Below are 17,757 nucleotides of genomic sequence, written 5' to 3'. Positions count from 1 at the left end.
CCAGAATGACGGGACTCCTGAGAATTTGAAGGAACGTATTAACACCAAGAATGAATGTCATCAATCATTGTTGATTAATGTACAGCTGACCCTGTGAGTGTGAGGTCGACGGGAAACTCCCCCACGTCAAATGTTATCTCCACCCACCCTGACGCAGTGTCCTTCTAAATTACTCTATCCAATGTCATAAATGGGGGGAGGGCAAATAATTTGGGAATTTCTTTATGTAAACATGTCAGGCCTTTCCGAGGGGTGAAACTATTAAATGTCGAGCTTTTTACACCTGCTGGGAAGAAGCCCCGTTTTCGTCTTATCGTATTTTAAAAACAAACGGGAAAAGGGTATGGGCAGGGCCTTCTTTGGATCCGGCCAAGGATCCAACTTATCTCTTTGCTTAATGGTTAAAAGACTAACAGCATTTATATGAGACATAAATGTCTCATTTTATAACAGTGATTAATTATCACGTTAAAAAGTTATCATTTCATCATTTAAGTTTGTCATTTTCATTTGCACCATTTTCAATTTATACAACAATTTACACATTTTAAAGGCGGACAACACTGCTAAAACAAGTTGTCTCAGTGTTTTGTTCCAAGATCACAATCATAACAAATGCAAGATTTATATAATCAGAAAGGTGTAATTAATCATATATTTCTCTTCAATATACAAAATTGTGGGAAAATCAGAAAGGCATGTTTCTCAAAGGCAGCAAAACAGTGCAACCAACAAGCAGTGCAAACTCACAATAAAAAAGAAACAAAAATTCATGATACTTTTTTTTTACAAATCGTGCTTGGTTTGACAAGACAGAAATTTGGCACACCTAAATGTCTTGCCATTATACACACTGATTTACCAACTCAACAAAGTTTCTTGCATTAACCAACCAAAAACAAACACTTTATTAGAAGAACAATATGAACTTGAAAACACCAACAGTGATTGAACATCGTGCGTCTCCAAAAATAATTTCAGTCAAAAGCACTAATGAATGAGGAGCATTTTTTTCCCTCGAGATGGTCACATAATGCTCAATGATCCAGACATCAATACTGTTTATCTTTCCCATCATTTTTTAAAAGACCACAAACAATTTTTTCTGTTATTAATGTAATAATTAATGCAATAAGATTCACTGAGGATATTGAGTTAAGGGCAACAATCGATTCAGTAGCACTTTTATTATTGTCTGCCTTTGAGGGGCTGCTCGTACGAGAGCACAGAGAGGAAAATTTTTTCACGAGGGAAAGTTTCTGGGGGGAATGTCATGAAAATCACCAGCAGCAAAGATTAGAATGTGGGGATAGCCATCATTTAAATTAGAGAGCACTGTTCACAATACAATGTGCTAAATTGCACGTTTGCAGTTACATATTGTTTTGGCACCTCTTTCTGGTATCTTACTATTAAACTTATGCTAACTGAACATTATAATTGGCTTATGGGTTTCTATTTGGTGGGATTTATTCAGAAATTATCCATCCCAATCGTTGCATCACTATGCTCCCAAGACCATCCCCACAAGGGGGTCCATCCCTTTGTACTAAAACCGAGGACCTCACTTGTCCTGAGGCTTCTAAGCATCCACGTCAGTTCTTGTTGCTGTCTTGGGTGTGCTTTTGAGGGAACAGGGCATGCTGTAGGGGAATGAAGGCCCTGGCCTGTGTAGCTGAGGAGGCGGCTGACGGCAGGCAGTGGAAGTTGGACATGGTGGTGGTGGCAGCAGCGTTGGAGGGTGGCGGGTAAGGTGGCTGGACTGTCCTGAAGGGCAAACAGAGACAGGTAGCGATCAGTGACAGGAAGTTTTTCGGACCTACAGGGGATGTATGTGGCCAGAGGCTAAGTTGGTTTGGGCCTTTAGGCTGTGTCCAAAAGTTGTGGTTAGGGCTTGATATGTCACGTGCACTTGTAAACGCTTCTGGCTAGTGACTGTAGCTACTTGCTATATATAAACACGTATGTTACTTTCAGCCAGAGGCAGTGATTCAGACACAGATCAGCTTTGTTTGCCAGATTGTGAGCTTGTTCATTAAAACTTGAATGTTCCAGGCAGTCCTGACTAACCTGACAACCAGAATTTGAAGTCATTACTGTGGTGGCACCCTGCTCAAAAACAAGAACAGGTGGTACACTTGTATTAAACACCTCTTCTGCAATTACTTTTTCGTAGTGCGCTGCAACTTACTAAATACATGCACACCTGAAGTTAAAGAAAGTATGCTTAAGTCTGGTGACATCATGGTACCGGAACCTCCTTAGATTAGTCCACTGGAACATCTAGTGCTCATTTGAATGCCAGCTAAGCATAAATCAACAAAAATTAAACTGTATAAATGATAGCCATATCCTTCCTCCCCTTGAATGTATTCTTTGCCATTGATTTCGCAGCACATACCGGGAGACAAGAGGGATGCGTAGAGTGTGGCTTGCTGGGGCTCTGCCAGCCGGTTGTATTCCACTTGGCTCACTAGCTGAGGCTACCCCAAGTACAGCTATATCATTGAAAGGCTCTGGCGACGTTACACCCGATGGTGAAGGGCTGTCTTCATGCCCGAAGCCCGAGTGATGGCCTGGGGGATTCTGCTGCCCGATGGGCATAAAGGCACTCTGCGTCTCCCCACCGCGGTTGCCCTGGAAGTAGTAGGGCTGCTGCATTGGGACCTGCTGCTGTTCCTGTTGCTGCTGGTGGTGATAGACCAGGAAATTCGGCGAGTAGATCTGGCTGGTCGGGGTGGAGGGCTTGGGATTGGTCAGCAGCCCAAAGGGAAACGGTAGCTGCTGGTGGCTGTAACTGCTGCTATAGGGCGCAAAAGCCATCAAGGGCCCTAGGCTGCCCCCGCGGCCAGATCCTCCATGGGACGCGAGTCCGGCACCGAATAAGGGTGAAGGGATGTCCAGCTCGTTGCTGGAAGGCAGTTGGATCTGAATCTCATTGCTGGCATCTGCGGGTGAACGGACCATGCTGTTGTTGCTGTTCCATTGGCACTGGATGTTAGAGTGGGGGCTCGCCTGAACACTGTCAGATGGGAGATTACCTGCACAAATTTCATCAGCTTCGTTAGTGTCTGCACTGAAACAAAATACTGCTTCTTTACAATTTCAAGCCCGTACATCATCAGTGTGTACTTAACATATTAATTGACGGGGCACATCTGAATCAAAGTGCGCATGTAGGCACAATTATCTAAGACCAGAGCATTTGGAGTGAAACCAACACATTTATGTCCTAAAATTGCCACTGTAAAGGCTTTGAAAAGTAGTACATCTTTTGTATTCACTCCTTACATATAAACTAATTCATTTGTCCACAAACTAATATTCATGAACTTTTTTCGAATTTAATAAATGAAGCAGCATCGACTCAACTATGCTCAGTCTTGAAATGTAAACCATTAACACTGAAAACAAATTAACGGGACCAGGAGGAAAGTTGTGTATGGATGATACAACCAACCTTGGCAGACATAGTTTGTATAAGCCATGTTAATCAGAGGATTCTGGCAAGTCAGACTAATCTTTTGGTCTTTTTTGGCACCTCATCTTTTTTTTAGGGGGGGGGGAATTGGTGGTCAGCAGTTGTGTACAAAGTCTATGGGGAGTGAAGAGACTTTTCTAAGTATTTCCCAACAACATCAGTAAATGTTTCTCAGTCCAGAATTCGTGTCTTTCCAGCATTTCTGTAATGACTGACTTTTAGTGAGATGATATATGATGAGAAAAGTGGAGTCAGGATGCAACATTTTTGACGGCTATTGTACACTCAGTGAGGTTTGACATAGTTTTACAAGTAATAAAATTGAAAGGCCCTTTTTTGTTTTCTGCCAGTGTTTTGTCCATGCTTACCTTGTGTAAAGTTGTTTAGCAAGTCTGTGGCAGACTGGCCTGTGACAGAGGAGCTGGACTGCACCAGGGGTACATTAGTAGAGCCAAGGTTCTTGATTGTGGGGTCTGGTACCTCGTCACCCGGCAGTGAGCAGGTTGGCACAGTGCCAGTCTGCTGCAAGGCAAATGCCTCCAAATCCTGCTGACGGTGGAGGGCAATCATCCGGGCCATCAGCTTCTGACGCATCATGACCAGCTGGCAGTTGGCACACTTGCAGTTCTTCCAATTACAGAACTTTTTGTGTCCCTAAAATTGAAAAAATGGGGAAAAAGAGAGGACTCAACAGTCCTTACTGGATGCTGAAAATCTATATTGTGCCACATAGGGCCACGAGTAGATGTCTACTTCAGGTGACATGCATGCACCCAGTCTGTCTTGATCAGAAGTCATGCTTCACTAGAATTAAAGATGCTCATGAAACTGGTCATAAATATTAGCAATTAATTTGAATTTTGGGCCCACCAAAGGAGCTTGAAGATAAAAAAAACACACTCCCATACATAACAGTAGAGCATAAAATTCCTTCTGAGGTTTCTAAACGAAGTTCAACAATTCAGTTGTATTCATTATATTTCCTTGATAAAGAAATATCGTTTGTTGACTTTTCTGGTCTGAAGTATGACAACTTCTTATGGCAATATTTCTTAAAACAGTTCGACATCAAGGTCCTTTGCTCTGGAATAAAATCACCCCAATATCATACTTTAGAAGTATACATGGTTTTAAAAAGTACTTGAAGAAGATCCTCCTTATATATAACAGGTTTTGCCCTTACCCAACGTATATTAATAAGCACTGTATGCTCAGTGCTTGTCCGAGAGCTTGTAAAAAACCTCATAAGCTTACTCGGGTGGGACTCGAACCCACGACCTCCTGCTTACTAGTGCAGATGTCTTAACCACTCGACCACCCGCTTCATTTGATTCGGACTGGCCAGCCGACCCCAGCAAGCTCGGTGGTCGAGTGGTTAAGACATCTGCACTAGTAAGCAGGAGGTCGTGGGTTCGAGTCCCACCCGAGTAAGCTTATGAGGTTTTTTTCACAAGCGCTCGGACAAGCACTGAGCATACAGTGCTTATTAATATACGTTGGGTAAGGGCAAAACCTGTTATATGTAATTAACATCTCCCCAATGCAAAAATACATCTTGAAAAAAGATCCTCCTTTCCAGTGTAATATAGTTTATTTACCCTGTATTGTACATGTATTGTTTGTACATATATGACATTTCTATTGTGCATTTGAAACAATCATGTCTAGGGTCGTATCATTCCAAAGATGTTTAATATGACAAAGAAAATCTTACTGAATTCTAACATTCAGCTGTACCTTCAGTCATCTTACTCTTGTTACTCCCTCTTCTGTATTTAGTAATTATAACCACATGTGGATTTTATTATAGCAAACAAGGAACCTGGCCATGAATAAAAGTGTTTAACTTTCTGTCTGGTATTAGCCATTCATCATCTATTATTTCATTCTGTAATGACTTTGTTTCTTTATGTTCTAATTATGATGTATGGAAAGAAACCAAGCCTAAACCTAAACTTGACTGTTATCAAAAGTGATTGCTTTTTTGCATGATCAACATTTGGGGAAAAAAATTAATGGACTTACTAGCCCCAGTGATTATAAAAGCCGTGGCTTATTTTGAATGAATGACACCAAACTTTTATAACTGGCAACCAAACCTAGGCCATTTCTTGAGACATATGAGTAGAAAGGGAATCAAGTCTGTAATAATCAAATGGGGTTTAAATCTGCAGCTATAACTCCATAAAGTGATCCTTAGGCCTAAAGGTTATAAACTAGGCCTACCAACTTTAAGTCTGAGTAATTCGTCTCTTATGCATGAGAACGCATCCATGGGTCTAATCAGGCAATGAACTGTTTCTGAATATCAGGCCTACGGGCGACGGGCCCCAGTAGTTCTGAATATTCAAAACCAGCTGGACTCCACAAATCACCTTTTAAAACATTGGGGTGATCATATCGAAATGTTAAGGCAATGTGCAGAGCGCTAGTTAGTCGGACTTAGGCTTTAGGCTTAGGCCTAGGATATCAATAGGCTTTTACACCCTGAACTGTGAGGTTCCGCGGCGAACGATCTGCTGTTCTGGGGGGTAAACGACACCTGCTGCCTTATTTTTTGAATGCCTGCAGATTAAGGCCTCCTACCTGAAGCGAAGAGTGAAGTTAGGCCTAACCTGTAAAGCATGATGGCACCAGCCAACTAGCTCCAACAAAGTAGGCTTGGCCTAGTAACTGTACAAAAGAAAACGAAGGCATGAGCCAAGACGACAAACCTTGAGTGGAACCAATACACCATGGCTACGGCAGCGGGCGCAGTGGGGACCCCTCCGTTTCTGTGACGAACCTTTTCCCCCGTCACCGGCACCTGGAGGCGGAGGTCGAGCCCTCCCTACGGTCGCTGAACGAGACCCGGTGACAGGACCTCGCTCGACCGCACCATCACCGTGGATTCCTGGGGAAGTTGGGGCTTCACCGGCACCCTTGACATTTCTGGCCAGATCACGCCCAGGGCCGAGGGGTGAGTCGGAGGTGGACTCCACCACTTCGCCTTGATCTTCACAACAACGTCGTTTCTCGGTCGCACGCTTTGAGCCATGACGCTTTTTGATCGACTTCCCCATATCTTTAAACAAAAAGTAATTCTACGGACACGAATAAATTACGACAATTTACCCGACAATGACATGTAACTTACGTGCGAAAATTTATAACAAAAAATCATACAAACTGTATCTAAGTTCAGGATTTTCACCCCCAAAAGTTCAGGTTCCCTGCACTTTTTTGACACGTGATTGAAGTGACTCCCCTTCGTTCTTTCTGATTGGTTCAGCAAGTTCACTACGCGTCGCTTTCGCACCTGGATGTGGGATAGAACTTTGCATTTAATAGGACCGATCCATTGTCGCACAGGGACGACCTATTTAACGTTTACAATTTCCCTCCTAAACATAAATCCTAAAATACACTTCGAGAAAAGCAAGAAATGTTTCCAGACACTGACACCTAATTCAGAATAAGTGTCATAACACTGTTCATCAAGATCTAACAATTCAACGCAAAGAATTCCTTAAATTAATTACATTGTACCTTACATGAAAGATAATGGAGAAAGCCGTGACCGCATTTGGTGATGTGAAAGTACTGTGACATTGTTGTGCACTTTTCGAAGAGGCCTAGCTAGCTTCGGCTGACGCGCCGTCGACGGTACGAACGCGTTGGGTACCACCGGTACACCGACCCTCTCTTGCGATTGCATAATGGGTGGCATGGTCGACATCACGAAACTTCCTTCCTTACTGTTTCTACTTTTCACTTTCAAGTTACAGCCAAACGATTCGCCGGGAAGGAGTAGGCCTACTCTACAATGCAAGGGATAGAAAATGGTGTAGTGAATAGTCTTCACTGGTGGGCGGTCGGTACCCTTATCTATATGTGTATGTCGTATGCTGGTCAGTTCAAGTGTTTCTTAATAAGAAAATGGGGTTCGAGCACTCCCGACCAGGACAATCATGTGACATCATATTTTGGTTGATGTACATATGTAATCATCTGGATACAACGGGCCCTTGTTCAATTTAAAACTGAAGCAACATTGAGCAAGATTTTGCACAGAGGATACAACTCTTCCCCCAACTTTAGCTGGAAAATATTGGATCTACAGTCTAGTAAAGAAAGTTACAAGGTGACGTCACGTGCGAAGGGTCCGCCCCCTCCCTCAAATGGCGGTAAAACAGCGCCTGCACTCCCATATTAACGGCCAGGGCTTACTTCCACACTTATTTAATCCAGAAAATGCCAACAAATTAAAAAAAATCACTGACTTTTTTTTACAAAATAATACATTTCTTTATTTCTTTTTTTACAATATGCCAGAAAGTTGAGATAATTTCTTTCTTTAAGCATTATTCTGATGTGTGTTATTCAATGGCTGTGAGGATGGATAAAAGTAGTCTTTATACTTGCACAAGAGTGAGGAACTCACTCTCAAAAAGAGTGATTACTAGGCCTACTCCAAAAAGGAGAAATTTCCACTCTTTTGCGAAGGCTAAGAGACAAGGGACGACTCGGCTTAAGTTCCTCTTCTGGACTGATTTTCACTCTGTGAGTGGTTTTCACTCTTTTGGAGTAGTTTTATAGGGGACTCTCTCTTTCGGAAAGTGAGTTTTTCACTCTTTTGCCTTTGGACAATAAATCGACCGTACAGTTGACTCTGAGTTGTCTTTGTATCTGCCGGTCTGGTCTCCTTAAATAATTTGTGGATAGTCTATTTACAAAAGAGAGAGAAGAATGCTCACTGTCTTCAGGAACAAGACTGAAAATAGCTACAAGGAAAAAGAATTTTTAAAAAACATTTCAAAATCAAATTAAATCCTGACACTTCATAAGAAGCATGCACAAAAAAGAAACAAGGAAAATACAAAATGATTGGACTAAGCAGGTTGCTTTCACCGATAAAAAGTGAGATTAAAGTGACATACAAAGATGTCTAGCACAACAGAGGTTCTAGTTTAAAATGCTAACATGCCTCTGAATTATACCGCAATATTTACATTTGGAGGGAAAGTATCCGATTTCATCCTTTGAATTCCCTTTTAAGATAACAAAAACTATTTTTCAGAAATGACACAAGCTGGCATCTCTATCAAAGTTAAAGCAGTAGTTAATTTCATCGCATTACATCAGACTGGCTTATTTCTCTCTGGGGCTGCATCCAAATCTCTTGTCTAGAACTAGGTCTAGGTCTTCACTCCATTAGAAATGTGCGGAGACGCGTAGACAATAGACCTAGCCGTAGCTCTGGAAGCCCGTTTCGGACACGGCCTAAGTCACAACCCAATACTTGAATGGTAAACACTAAATACATGTGCATTCTAATTTAAAGCTGGAAGCCCACAACTCGTCCAAAGCCTTTTCCTTTTTGCCACTTCAAATCAAAATGTATTGTTTCAAAATTAAGAACTCCACCAGAGAAAGCCTGCTACTTGCCTTTTGATAAAATATAAAATGAAACAAAAAAAAAAAGCTGTTTGCTGCCAACAGAAAATATTACTTAATAGGACCAAAATTGGATCACAATTGAATTTATCATAGAGAACATATATCTTCCAATGTTGTTTTCACTGTTCATTCTGTGCAGTGGAATAATACTGACACAATTTGTAGGAATAAATTATTGTCCTAGTCTTTAAAGAAACATCCCATCCAATCAGTGAATCAGAGTAGTCTTAATCTTTGCTCTCCTCTACAGATCTTACACAGCCCCATCAATTCACAGTCTTAAAACCTGACGAACCGGTGAGACAACCAGGTGAGGTAATCAATACATATCCAAGTTGCAGGGTCTGAAGCCCAAACTGTAACATGCAGGAGGCATTAAAGCCAGACTAAATTATCCACAGCGAACATAACACTTAGATGCTAGTTGATTTTAAGCAAACAAGGCACTTAATTCCCCAGACTTTACATTTACTGTCTTGGAATCTTTAAGGATTCTTAGGGAATTCTTTCGACTTACAGTACTGTTAAATAAACACAAAAGGGATGTATTAGAACCAACCAATGTGTTCGATTGATAAAAAATAAAGCTCCAAGGTTTTTGTTTTAAAGGCACAAATAGCTTGAACTGTTCAACCTTGATCTATCACAAACGTATCCCAAAGCATGATTTTTTAACACTATGCCTTGCACCATTGTTTTGGCCCTTTTAGTCTTAAATAATGATGGAAGTAGTTTTTAGAGTTACTTTTTGTGATATTCTTCTGAGGAAAATTTAGGTTGTACATAAGGTTTTATAAAAATTTGATAAGCAGCATTCACTTAACTTACAGGCAGGATAAACAGGATGTAAGACCATTATCATGGAGTGCTTACTCTTATTAATACTCATATTGGCACCAATTGTTAAGACTGTTTTTTGTAAAGCTGCAAAAGTACATCAACGCAACAGATTTCACCATCCGATGAAAACTGGTCAGTTTTAATCCAATTTTTACTGATCATGGGGAGAAATTGTTACTTGTTCTTGGAGTTGTTTGTCAGTCTGGTCACCGAATCCATGGCAACTAATTGGGCCTCAATGTCCGGGTGCATCACAGCCTGCAAACCTACTAAGCCTTCAGCCTCGGCAGGATTGACCCCTGACCCTTGGCTGCCAAGGAATGATCCGGTGGTGGCCATGGTGTTTGTCTCCGGGTGCTGACGAGGCACCATTAGTTTCCTGTTGCGCAGAGCACTGTCGCTGGCTGACGTTGCCAGGCCATGATCCAGGGGGTTCATCCGTTCCATGTAGGGGTAGTTAGGGGGCGGTTTCTGGTCGAGTTCGCTGTCATCGTTGGAAAAGAGCATTCTTGAGGATCGTACTACAAAATCAACAATGGGAAAAACAAACAAAGATTACAAACAAACTTGGTACACATTCCAAGCTTAAATGTAAATTTAATACCAAGTTGCTCTCTTGCTCCACAATTTATTCTGTGCATTTTTTAAACTTTAATCTGACCTGCAGGGTATAGAGAATTTACTGAAAACATTGAAAGAACATTTCAGGGTACTTGTGGGCAGAGCAAAATTATTCCCAGAAAGGTATTGCTGCAAAACACATGAGACCTCCTTCTGTAGAGGGACTCACATGAATTCAGTCCATTTTATAAAAAAGAAGCTACTTTTCAGGATCATTTTGATAGGAGGCAATGACCTGTAAACTGGTTGGTCAATTGAAGGAAAACCATCACTATAATTTAATGTTGGAACAATTAACTAGCCATCAAGATTGCTTGCTTCTAACTCTCTCCTTTTGCCTCATTTCAAAATTGCTGAGTACATTCTTTTTAAAGGTATTGGGATTTTAAACACTGAGTAAGAAACAAATTCAAAGCAGAAATGCTTGACACTGACCACTTGGAGAGATGTAAGGGCCGTAGTAGGGGCCATAGTGTTGCTCCGGTCCATAGGGGATGCCAGACTGACCAGCTGTCTTAGCCTCTTTCTTCAGATTGTCATGGTAGTGCATGCTGGCGTAGTAACTGCTCGGAAAGGGTCCGTACTGTGGGCCGGGTGTCGAGGGCATCTTGGGAAGGTTGGAGTTGCCAAAGAGGGACTGTGGAGACCAGCCACCAAGGAAGACTGCAAAGCATAGGACAAGCACCTACAGACGGAGAAGAAACAAATGCAATTGGGTTAAGACACCAAAGAGCTCTTCTCACACAAACCTAAAGGTGTTGGGATTTTCAGAGGAAAGCCCGCTACTCAGTCAATTTTGAAAGGTGTCTTGAAACTTGCAAAACTGAAATCTTTCAACCAGTAATACCACTTATTACAAACTTCTATTTGGAACACACGTCCTGTTCTCACTAAAGCTGCCTAGGAACATCTGGCTCCAATTTCATAGAGTTTTTAAATCACTTGCGGATGGTATTGCCTTTAGCCACAAACTATGATAAAAAAAAAAAATAGTGGTTAATTTTTTTTATGTACAGCTTTAAACCCCTCCCCCCCAAAAATCCAAGGTTCAAAAGAGTCACTAGAACAGTATTTGTACGATATTTCACACTGCAACTTCATTTTTGTTCAACACTCGAGCACACCGCAGGGCAAACAATACTTGCTGATACAACAGGCAATGCACAGCCCCAAAGTTTAAGTTCAGTACAGGGTTTGCCTTCTTTCTTTGTGTGTACAAAACAAGATGAGGTTTAGAATGTTTAGACATCTGCCAGAGGTAAGTTGGATATGCCTGTGTGTGCAGACAGCCAGATCATGTGTACGTCTTCCGGCATGAAGAGATTAAGAGAAAATCTAGCTGGGCAATTTTCATAATGTCACGCCAAACTTATATGGGAACCAACCACGAGCAACGTACCATGCATAACACAGTGTTTAGCAACCTGGTCTGACCAAGCACTCTTTCCATGCAATCAAAATGTTTTTGTGCTTAACAGCTGCAAGTAATAGGCCCAAAGTGTTCTGAGACGAGAAGTTTGCCCACTGATGGGAATGCAAACGGCACAGCATGTTCATGCTGAGACCACTGCTTGGCTCCATCTGTACTGCACTGCGATAAAAGGAACATTCTAGATTCTCAGACACTAACTCAATATGCTCACCACATACCAAGAACCACAGATTTTGAGTGTGACATGCTGTCCCAGATTTTAGCCACACCCATATTTCTGTTGAGATTCCTTTCTCAACAAAGTAGTGCCAAATAGTCTTTCAAAATGATTCCAGAATGTTGAAAGAAAGGATGGACATTTTCTTCTGCTACAGAATTTTCAAGCCAGTGAACTCATAGCCAGCAAAACCAGCCAATAGGAAAACTAGCACCGATAGTGAGAAAAAAAAGGCTTAAATGATGTAGACTTGGAAATGACAGACAGAAAATATACCACTGTGCAGCGCACATAGTGTAAGCCAGCATAAGGCAAGGTATACGGAAATTTAGAATAGAAAGCCATACATCCAAGGGGCCCAACTTAAGTGTCCTTTGTCAACATATTGCACAACCACAACCACACTTTTTTAAGACAATTACCCAAGCAGGAAGAAGAGAAAAGTCAAATCTAGCTGCAATACTTAACCTTTTCCAGAACAAAAATAAAACTGTGAACAGCCCCACCCTTAGGGGAAGAGTTTACCGCCACACTTTATGTCCAGGTTTGTGCTAGGGTGATGAATGAAAAAGGGATGGAGTCAGCTGCACCTTCGGGAACATTGCAGAACCAAGCCAACGGACGCATATTTTGATACAGATTAATCAAAGGAGAGTTAATCACTGCAATGTTGAAGGTGGCCGCACAATGCGTGCCTTCTTAAACTGAGCATGCCTCGATAACCCATCTGCCTAAGAGCTGTTCAACATGTAAACCACCTGGTGGCAAGCATGGTGCTGGCCCATTGATGGCTTCCGTTAATGGCTGACAAATTAGTTTATGCAGGTAGCTGAAGAGAGTGCCACTTTAAAAAAACTTATTTTGTCATGCTCTTCAGACTGCACAAAAAGTATCACTATGCAGATCCTTGAGACTAGCAGCCGGATTGGAGGTGCGTGATTTCTTTCACAGTGAAATCCATGAGCAAACTTGTATATTCGTAGGTTTATTTCCAAAAAATGCTTTCAAGATGGCGGCTGTATGCAAAGAGTTCATGGGAACCTCCTACTGTAAGTTTCTTTTACCATTAAGCAGGTACTGGACTGGGTAGAGTTAGCCTTGAGTGGTTTAGCCACTTTGTTGACGATGCTTTGAAGCTTCTGTAGCTGTGCCGCTAGGGTTCTGTTGGTGGACTCCATGGACTGGAGCTTCCGCTTCAGGTCCGAGTTTTCTTGTGTAAAAGTCTCCATTCTGTTGGGGAGAATGCCATCACATCACACTGAATGAAGCTTCAATATTTCCAGATAAATCTGTACCTAAATGAAATTGTTAGAATGGTTCTAGAATTCAATGCAAATTAACTAAATTTGACCTTTATTCAAACTGATGAAGTCCTAAAATTCTCTTACTTTTTAATCATATCTAACATTCAACAGTGTGATGCAGTTCCCATTGCTGCTTAAATTTCAACCCTAAAGTTACTTCATTTCTAAAATCTTACCCCGAGAAACAACACAGTGTCAATTCCAGTGTCTGACTGCTGTTTCATCTGTGTTTAGTTAAAAACTGACTGCCATTTCATTTGAATGGTCAAAGTTTGAAGAACGTTCCCTCTTGGTAACCTACGAACATTCTCCTAAAAATGTGCATTTTGCTTCATATGTGTACAATGGAAGGTACTTTCAGTTAGAAGAATAACTGAAGTATTTCTGTAAGAGTGTTTTAATGTTTATATGGAATTATTCTACAATCCCTTCAGTGTTGTTTTGGTTGTATTTTCACAATATCTGTATGATTTTTTTTCAAGATATTTGAGGGTTTTGGGGGGGTTTTGTACTCGGGGTCAGACAACATCTATGACAACTACTGGTTGGAAAAACTCTACACTTGTGACACAGCAAAAGGCAATAATCCACATTCAGACAGTTCAAACACAGCACTAACGAGATTTCCTGCTGGTTCTTGGAAACTTACTTTCTTTCCAAAGCTTCTACGTACTCTTTCTTCTTTCGTCTGCTCTCCTGTGCCGAGATCTGGGACAGACAGTAGGAAAAAATGACGGAAAAATGAGGAAGTGAGTGTGTGCTTATGGTGGCTAGCCGAGATGTCTCCCTGATGGAAGTAAGTCAAGGCGGTGGCCAAGTCTTGGTTCCCCCCAAAACAACCAGACGGATGAGCCATGCAGACAAGATCATTCTACAGGTCTTGGCCCAATGGCATGACACTGCCAAGCACATAAAAGTTTCTCTGTTTTTAACAGAGACACTACGTAGCATTAACTTGTGAATTCACTCAAGTAATGTGAAAACAGAAATTTCAAATTCAATGGGCACTCAAGCGTTAGCACATCTAGGCCATGGAATGCACATGCAGTAAACAATTTTTCTGCTATGATTAGGAATTTTTGTCCGAATATTATTAACCAGCATTATGAAATTAACCCTTTATGTTGACAATCTCCTAATTTAACAGTGTAAAGATTACATATAGTTTTGGTAAACTTTCAACACAAGTAAAGAATGGGGTTAAGCACATGGAAGAGTACTTTTTGGATTAGTCAGGCTCCCAAAAGATCTGCCAATGACTTCTGTGCAGGTGCTGCACTTTCCAGTCATCGATTAGACAGGAAAGGGCCGGCCCGAGATGGTGACTAGACAGTGATGTGGTCTTCCTGCGGGTCTACAGTGACCTTCAAAAATCTTGTGCAGTAGTTGTTTGTTTTTTTTCTGGGCACCAAGTTTTCCTCGGGAAGCAGTACAGATAGCAGGAAAAAATCCTAGCCATATCTGAGCCTCCAGATTTGGTCTACAGTCTGCTACAGGTTCTTATCAAACAGCTATGCTGTTCACATTTAACCCTAAAACTGTTATGCAACAGAATGCAGCAGCACTAGAACAGGCTGTTACATAGTGTTGGATTTAACAGTAAAGCACAAGTGGCAGGTAGCACTGCAAGTGCATGATGGCGTGGCTGGAGTTTCTCAGGTGCATACCACAATACAGGCGTTTCACGATAGTGCACCTCCAAAGACTTTGCAAAGCGTTGGCCAATCACAACGCACAAAATCTGTCGACCCGATGTGCGTTTGGGTGAAGATTTCGGGCGTCGTGATTGGCAAATGTGTTGCAACCTCCTAGAGGCGCACTATTGTGAATCGTCCATATTGCACAGAACATAAACTTGGTTGCATTTAGTAGAATCCTAGTTTTGGAGGAGCAATATTTTTGTTGTGTTTGGCATTATGCCTAGTTTCTCCTGGTGGAGGTTATGAGGCTGGCACCACTGATTCCCTTTGCAACACTGGTGGCAGAAGGGGGGCCAGGTGGGCCAGGTGGGCCAGTGGCATGCCCCTCCCCCTTTTTGCAGGTCCTGTAATGGGGTCAGACTTAATGAATGGGCCTTTCAATGGCTGATGCCTGATGGTATCTTGACTGCTCCCCTCCCACTTTGAAAGTTGTTCCGCTGCCGCTGCTTTGCAAACTACTCTCTTTGAAATTTACACGTGAAGGACTAGTAAGAACAGGCAGTATGTACCACACTTAGGCAGCAACTGTACATCTGTGTACACTACAGGCAGTCCCCTCAGGTGAATGGGTTAGACCCTTTCACCAGAGGGGACCTGGGCATGACAGAGCATGGGCCAGATTCCCTGAATGGGAATCTGTGCTGCCCTCTGTTCGAGGAGTTCTGGGGGGGCCCACTCACTTTATTTTTGATCTTCCTCCTGACTTTCTTCAGGGACTTCTCCTCGGACTTAGTCAGTGGGAGCTTGGTTGGGATTGGGTAGCCTTCCTGGATCAGCGTCCTCTTCTCCTCTTCAGTTAGAATGAGGGGGCCAGACTGAGGTAATCTCTGCAGAGTGAGAACCCACCAAAAAAAGTTACAACATCATCACCCGAGTGATTCAAATGGCTCCTAGATGATTGTGATTATTCAAGATTGTAAGACAAGCTTCCTTGAACTCTTTTGGAAAAATATCGGCTTCTGGTTTCAAAGGTTCTGCATCATGGCTACAGGAACATTTGTATTAAAAGTTTTTTCTTTAAAGATTTCCCTCTTATATTCTCAATAACTTTGTGTATTTGCTTAAGCTAAAAATTTGGAAAGGCACTTCCAGAGAGCATTATCTGTTACTCCCTGACAGCAAAACTGGCCAGCATGATTTGCTGTTTGCAACGTGGATATGAAATTCAAGCCTGAATCAGGTCTCTTTGTGGTCAGAAATTCCCTTATCTGAGTCAACTTCAGATTGAAAGTTCACCTTTCCCCCGGAATGTGTAAAAAAAGCACACTGAAACTTGGAGCATTTGGGAATGCTGGGGTTGAAGGCATGGGAGACAGGTCCGATTTTGAGTGGCTGAGGGGTCAGTGAGGAGACAGACAATTGCAAGATGTGCCAACGTCCCACCTGTGTGTTGGTGAACAGTGGCTGGGTGCTGATCATTCGCGAGTGCAGGTCTTGCTTCTTGACTAACGTTGGCAGGGGGCGTGGGCTTCCGGGTTCTGAGGTCTGTCGGGAGGGGCTGTTCCCACCCTCGCTGTCACTGGTCGTGCTGCTGGGTGGGGTGGGTGGGAGGCATAGTCCATCAAGTCCTGTGGCCATTGCCAATGGTGAAAGATCTTTCAAAACAATGTCTAGTTTTCTTTGAAACACAATTCCCCCTAGAAAAGACCATCAGACAGGGCCGTGGCAAATAAAAAATAGCAACAGAATTGGTGAATGAGAGAAAGAGGAAGGACTGCCATGTCAAATTCGAAAGGTGCTTGTTCACACTGTGCTTGAACAGGTCATATGTTGTAGTCTGGAAAACAGCATGAAAACACAAGATTTCAGAGCCAAGCAGTGCATGGCAATATGCTAGTAAAGTGCATCTTGGAATTGGGTTTGGGAATTGACAGTGTACGGATGTGACTAAACAGAGAAGCATTATTACAGGATAGCGAGGAAAAAAAAGGAACTCCACTGAAGTATTGAAATGAAAATTCAATACCGTTGTCCGTTCTCATATCCAGCATCATTGGTTCCACTTTGATCTTGATGGTGCCCTGTTTGGGTTTGATGTTCTGCACTGGCTTGGGTCCATGGGGGTTGCTGCCTTCCATCTTCGGCGTTGGGAAGATCACCCTGGGCAGGTCCTCCTTCAGGACAAAATGGGCCTCTGTGGGGTCATCCAAGGGTTCCGATTTGATGATGAGGGGCAGGTTGGTCTCAGGATCCACCAGGGGCAGATCAAAGGTGTCTAGTTCATCTGTGAGGGAGGAATAGATGGAGAGGCCCATTCAGTCCATTTACACTTTTTTGTCAAGCAGTAAAGCTGAACTGAAATAGGCACCTTGAGGGGAATACCATAATGTTAATACATGAATGCCAAATGGAAAAAGCGTTGCCTCAATCTAAGTTGGTCATGATGTTGGATATATCTTATAAATAATGTTTACAGGTGCAATGGTAAGAATAATTCCATGGGGTGATCGATTCTCTCATTGAATGAAATAAGTTGTCCACTGCACAAACGTGATAAGTTTTTATTTGCTATAATATACACCGCCTGACATGAGGTACTCTCCCCTTTTCTCACCAATTCACCTATTCACTAATTCATCAATCAATTGATGGGAATTTCTTCAGGCACTGTGCAGAATTTGACAGACACGGCTGTTACCCGCAATAAGAGCTGTCGACAGTAGAGTCAATTACTGTACAAGCCATCCACATCTGATCACAAGTCCGTTCATGTGTAATAGACA

General features: G+C 42.2%; 2 protein-coding genes across 2 annotated transcripts; both read right to left on the bottom strand.

The window, feature by feature from the left end:
- Window positions 1–476: 476 nt before the first annotated feature.
- Window positions 477–7,606, bottom strand: LOC110991025 (uncharacterized). Its single transcript, XM_022256099.2, has 4 exons — window positions 6,196–7,606; window positions 3,850–4,135; window positions 2,402–3,041; window positions 477–1,767 (listed from the first exon to the last, which is right to left on the bottom strand). Exons 1-4 carry the CDS (start codon window positions 6,541–6,543, stop codon window positions 1,596–1,598), a joined length of 1,446 nt encoding a protein of 481 aa, XP_022111791.2. The 5' UTR covers window positions 6,544–7,606; the 3' UTR covers window positions 477–1,595.
- Window positions 7,607–7,743: 137 nt separating this feature from the next.
- Window positions 7,744–17,304, bottom strand: LOC110991024 (cyclic AMP-responsive element-binding protein 3-like protein 2). The gene is made up of 7 exons (XM_087134630.1): window positions 17,001–17,304; window positions 16,418–16,602; window positions 15,715–15,861; window positions 13,984–14,042; window positions 13,095–13,260; window positions 10,817–11,066; window positions 7,744–10,281 (listed from the first exon to the last, which is right to left on the bottom strand). The coding sequence occupies exons 1-7, from the start codon at window positions 17,287–17,289 to the stop codon at window positions 9,935–9,937; spliced, it is 1,443 nt and encodes a 480-aa protein (XP_086990756.1). The 5' UTR covers window positions 17,290–17,304; the 3' UTR covers window positions 7,744–9,934.
- Between the last annotated feature and the right edge of the window lie 453 nt (window positions 17,305–17,757).

The sequence above is a fragment of the Acanthaster planci genome, linkage group LG03 (genome assembly GCF_054643075.1).
Source record: "Acanthaster planci isolate LZ-2023a linkage group LG03, COTS_SCS, whole genome shotgun sequence".
Lineage (NCBI taxonomy): Eukaryota > Metazoa > Echinodermata > Asteroidea > Valvatida > Acanthasteridae > Acanthaster > Acanthaster planci.
The sequence above is the reverse complement of the archived record's forward strand: the minus strand, read 5'-3'. Positions and strand labels throughout refer to the sequence as shown.